Source organism: Rattus rattus, chromosome 2, assembly GCF_011064425.1.
Source record: "Rattus rattus isolate New Zealand chromosome 2, Rrattus_CSIRO_v1, whole genome shotgun sequence".
Taxonomy (NCBI): domain Eukaryota; kingdom Metazoa; phylum Chordata; class Mammalia; order Rodentia; family Muridae; genus Rattus; species Rattus rattus.
The window spans coordinates 43002208-43007535 of NC_046155.1; the positions used below are offsets into that span (position 1 = coordinate 43002208).

Genomic DNA, 5328 nt, shown 5'->3' on the forward strand with positions numbered 1-5328 from the left:
TGTCTAGGAGACTCCAAGAACGGAATGTGAAGGGCCGGGAGATGTCTCCGTGGGTAAGGGTGCTTGCTTGGTGCCAAGACTGAGGGCCCGAGTTTGAGGCCCAGGACCCACACCATTAGAGGAGAGAACTGACCTCATTTGCACACCATGGCACCCACACAACCCCACACGTGCATACACACATGTGCAAATGCACACACATGAAATAAATATTCTTTAAAGAGGGGAAAGAGAGCAGTGTCCTCCTGAGACAGAGGTCAATGGCAGAGAGAGCAGGAGGAAAACGTTCCTGAAAACTCCCAAGAGCTACAAACAAGTCTGTCTTTGTCAGTCAGCATCACCTGACCAGAGTAGGCGGGAGATGCTCTGAAGCAGAGAATGGCTCTCAGCTCTAGCCACCAACTGTGGCCCCTGGGACACCAAAGCCTGGGAGAGTAGTACTCTGTGGTGTCTGGCAGTCACCTGAGCTGGGGCCTTCCAGGGAAGAGAGAGAAGGCCTTCCAGGGCCTACCTACTTCAATCCCTTCTGTGCACCCTCTACCATAAGCTAGTGCCAGGAGCTGTGGCTTTTCAGAATTGTCCCTCTTATGGGAAAGTGCTTCAAGGAGTAAATGTGCTCCCATCAGCCCCATGCAGGTTCCATCGCATGAGTTCCAGAGCGGGGCTATGCCTCCCCTCCTGCATCTGTGTTGAAGAGTCCTCAGGCTGCTGCCATGGCATGAGTGCTCTCCCTAGCTACAGGCGGATGCTGACAGCCTGTTTTGTTTGTTTGTTTGTTTGTTTTTTTTCAGGTGGCCGGAAGAGAAAGAAGTCAGCAGACGGAGAGAGAGCCTCTGAGGAAAACTCCAATTTAACGCCCCTGATCACATGACGAGGTCTTCCCTCCTTGGCTGAGCGTGAGACTCAGAGGCTTTGGGGGAAGACCCACCCTCCCGTCACTCACTTCCCCCCCAAGGCCTCCCATCGGTGACAGAACATTCTGCCCTCCACCTTTCACCCCTCAGTCAGTTTGGCAAGTTTTACGAGCTGCCTCCTGTCTGACACAGAAGGAGATACCTGTGGTGGAAGATGCTAGAAACGGTCTTGTCTGTAGCATAGTCTAGAACTGGCCAGGGGATGACGCCAAGCTGACAATGCCATTCTGAGGTTCCCAGTGATAACCGTTGTTCTTTGGTGTCCCTGGGCCACGGGAGACCCGTGTCCTGAAATTCACCATTCTTTCTTCCAGGACAAAATAACCCTTTCTACCATAGTTCATGATCCGCGTCAACTCAGACAGTGAAGTTGGCAGAGAGGAGTACTGGAGTATAGAGGGGCTGACGTGAAAGTCAGCTCCAGGGATGGACAGGGATGGTTCTCCCCGAAGCCCGGGGAAGGACAGATCAGCTGAATGAAGCGAGAGGAAGCCCTAAGTCACTGTGTCTCCTGGGGATGTCAGTTTGGACGTCTAGAGATTAATCTCTCTATACGTTTGCTTCAGAAGAGGAGGTTCAGGGAGCATAGAGGCCAAGTTGTGAGCCAGACACAGAACTTCAGGTTTTAAGTGAAAATCAAAGCAGGAAAAAAAAACTTCATGAAAAGATTGTAAGTTGTTCAGTTTGTGTAGCCATGATAAACCAAAGAGTGCCCAGGTCGGCCAGGAAGGGTGCTCCGTGCTGTCACGGGACTTCACTGTGCTTGACACAGGAATGTTGAATGCTCACTTTTCTTTTCCACATACCCCCACCTCAAGCCTCTTACTACATCCCTTGATGGTAAGCTAAGTATTCCAAAAGCCTACCAGATCCAGGGGTTTTAGTCCTGGATGTGGGGGCAGATGCAATTCTAATCGTAACCACAAGGTGGCAGAATGACCGTGCATATCTACTCCTAAGACTAATGTAGGTGTTGGGAAACACAGCCAGCCCAAGGGAAATTTAAAAGTCAAGTTTGAGTTTCTGATTTATTTCCCACCCCGTCCTTGCACACCTCCAGCCAGTGCCCAGAGATTCCGTGCTGCCTGCTGAATCTCCAAACCATTCCCTAGCTGCCACCCCCAGCCCCCGCCCCTATTCAGTCACAGGAAAATACTTGCCCACAGGAACTTTAACTCAGGGGTTGTTAACCTGGGGCTGTTACCCCAGGGCAGTCCATTGTTTGACTCCAGGGGAGCTAAGGAGCCCTTAAAACTGTCGGAACTTAGTGTTTTTGTGTGTTTTCCAGAGACGTAAGCTGACGTAAGCTTTCTTCATGTTCTCAAAGTTCCCAGATCCACGAAGGCTTTTTAACAGTTTTAAGTAATGGAACTTTCAGCCCAATGTTTCTGCAATGCAGAGCGAACGCTGGGACACTTGAGAATAGTGTTTAGGTATAGGTGGTCAAGCATTCTTGTCGGTGGGGCAAGGTTGACACCCACTAAGACAGGGTCCTCAGAAATCGCTGACACATCACACAGTAGGGTGACAACCTACATCCCATATAACTTTTGCCCACTGTCTACCAAAACCACAGTAGGTGTTGCCAAGAGGGTCAGCCCACAGGAGGGAAGATTGGAGCCAGAGATGCCTCCTCTGCGTGTGTCACTGACTTCACATGCCCCTTGTTTAGCCTGGCTGCCCTGAGGGGCCATGCATGTGTTCTAGCTAAGTCCACACCACCTCTCCCTACCTGCTCCTGCCTGCTCGGAATCCAGTGCTAGCACTTAGTGCTGGGTGTCTCAGACCTAGGCCAGTAAGTGATGAGTTTGGAACAAGATCTCGCAAGGGAGCCTGCTAGGTAAATGAAGTTCCCTCTCATTAACCCTTTGGCCACCCCTGCTGTCACATTAGCCCCTCCCTCTGCAGAACCTCTAAGGGACCTGTCACCATTCCTTTCCCTAGCTCCCAAGCCCCACCCCCACCCCAGATTTTCTTCAGGTTAAAATACATTTTAAAAAAAAGATTTTAAAATAAAGCATTTATGAAGACTCAATAAATTGTAAATAATTTTTAAATAAAATAAAAAAAAAATGTATCTCCTGGACTAGCTGCTTTGCCTGCCCGAGGGATTCCGGAGTTCCAAAGCAATTTCATTTGAGATGCATGCTGGACAGTGCACAGGTGTCACATCCCACCTGTGGCCCACCTGAGGATACGCCCCTCGAGGCAGGTGGGAAGCTGAGGTAAGGTTACAGCAAAGTTCTGATATTTTGCTTTGGGAAGCCAGGTGGGTCAGGGTTTTTATAGGAATGACTGGGAAGTAAACAGAAACCTGGGTATAAATGGAGACAAAAGGGGTATTAAGAGGATAATGATTAGGGCCAGCGGCTGCTGAACCCACGTGACCATGAGAAAGGATCAGGACGTTGGAGGCCAGACGCAGACACGCCCCTGAGACTCTGCTGGCTTCACTAGTGAGGTTCTTCAGACCTTCCTGGACATCAAGATGACCCCATCCCAGCAGTCTCTAAGCAAAGACTAGAGGCAGGAAAGAGAGCAGTGGGCCAGAGGCTCCATGTGCACTGAAAGCTAGCTCGGAGATGGACCAGCCGGCAGCTGACAAGCTGAGTAACAAGACCGTTACTGGGCTAAACCGGAACAATTTAAGATTCATTCCTTAACCCCACAACAACTGTTTCCTCTGGGCTATACTTACCAGATCTAATAAGGACCCATCAGCTCATTTCTCAAATCTGCCCCTCAAAGGCATTGATCTGCCTGAGACTTTAGATAACTTGCTAGAGGTTGTCCTGCCACCTCTCAGGGGCGTGTCTGAGTGTGGCCCCCAACATCCTGAGTTGAAGTTTCCTGTTTGCCCACCTCTGAAGTCTACCATGCACCCGTGTCTGAGAGGTCCTGCAGGGTACCCCAAACATCCAGAGCCCCAGACACAGTACAGGACATGCTAACCAAGATGTATGAACACACGAGGTCAAATTCCCACTTCATTTTTTTCCTTTAAAATACTAAAAATCATTTTCAGCATGTTGGTACTGGCATTGAGACTTAAAGCTGTTTCCTTAATTTAAATAGTTTTGGCACTTCCCCTAGAGAGAGATTCTCTTTCCCTGAACAAGAAAAATACGCCCTACTGAGTTTACTGGGAAGGACATTTTGGAGGGCCACATGGATCAAAATTATTTTTTTAATTTATTCATGTGTATGCCTTAGCATATGTAGGTACCCCCTGGAAACTAGAAGAGGGTGTCAGATCCCCTTGAACTGCAATTCCTGGCAGTTATGAGAGGTCATGTGGGTGCTGGAAAGGAAACCCCAGTCCTGAGAAAGAGCAACAAGGAATCTTAACTGCCGAGCCATCGTGCCTGCCAAATCAAACCTCAACCAAGTCTGTCCCCAACAGAGGTACTGTGTCTGATGGCTTAGGTCACACCAAGGGAGAACGCAAGAAACTCATGCTGGGATGGCAACATCTTAAAGTTGAAGGAACAAAGGTTGATGGAGGATACAAAAGGAAACAAGTGACAAGCTAACATCTAATAACCTTTACTTCATCCACACCCACCAGCCTTGGGCGCCTTCCAGACAGAAGGCATGAGGGCGGAGAGCTTTGTGCAGGAAAGCCAGACCAGGGGTAACACTGTTGCTCTCAAGAGGCAGGAAGGCCGCCTGTTCGGTACCAACAGACTGATTCAAAGAAAGGAATAAGGAACGACAAAAGCAAACCAAATTCTGGATCAAGGTCCGAGATCTTTTTTTAACTAAAAGGCACTACTGACAGAACAGGGTGCCTTAGTAAACTTGGGAGGAATTCCTCACCACACCCAGAGGAAAGAGGGTGAGTCAGGGACGACAGGAAGCAGGCTGATTCACTGGGGGAGCCAGGCTGGACCTGGTGACTTCTGGAGCCCATCATCTTTAAAACTTTAGGATTTTATACCGCACGGGAGTCCTGGGAAATCTGAAAAGCCACTCTTAAATATTTTGAAATATTCTGAAACATTTAAAAGTGGTTACTCTGTTGCTTAAAGTAAAGCAAAACTCCACCAATTTTTCCACAACCACCATTCACAGAGTTCAGGGACTCTGGAAATTGTGGTGTGTTTAAACAGCTGTAATTTTTCCAATTCGCTAGGGACGTAACAGTTCCAGTAGTTACGGGAAGAGCTGGTATTCTAGAGTCCCTCTAAATGATATCATCCCAGTTTCTTAAGAAAAATAAGAAAATGGTGGGCATCTGAATGATAAACGTGCAAAAGCAGCATGGACTTACAGCCGAGATCCCACTGGAACTTTCGATTTCGAAAACACATTTTGTTTTGTTTTGTTTTTCTACCTTTTGCCATTAGCAAATCCCTCTAAAGACTTCATTCTAAATTGTGGGTCACAACTCATTAATGGATCACAAACTCAA

General features: G+C 48.3%; 1 protein-coding gene across 3 annotated transcripts in view; it reads left to right on the forward strand.

Moving 5' to 3' along the window:
- Nucleotides 1-3000, forward strand: part of Cnnm1 (cyclin and CBS domain divalent metal cation transport mediator 1) — a 58559-nt gene extending 55559 nt beyond the window's left edge. For all 3 annotated transcript variants that reach the window (XM_032892014.1, XM_032892012.1, XM_032892013.1), the window contains one exon: nucleotides 792-3000. In XM_032892014.1, the coding sequence (XP_032747905.1) occupies nucleotides 792-871 (80 nt within the window). In that variant the 3' untranslated portion in view covers nucleotides 872-3000. The remainder of the gene's footprint in view (nucleotides 1-791) is intronic.
- The last annotated feature ends 2328 nt before the right edge of the window (nucleotides 3001-5328 follow it).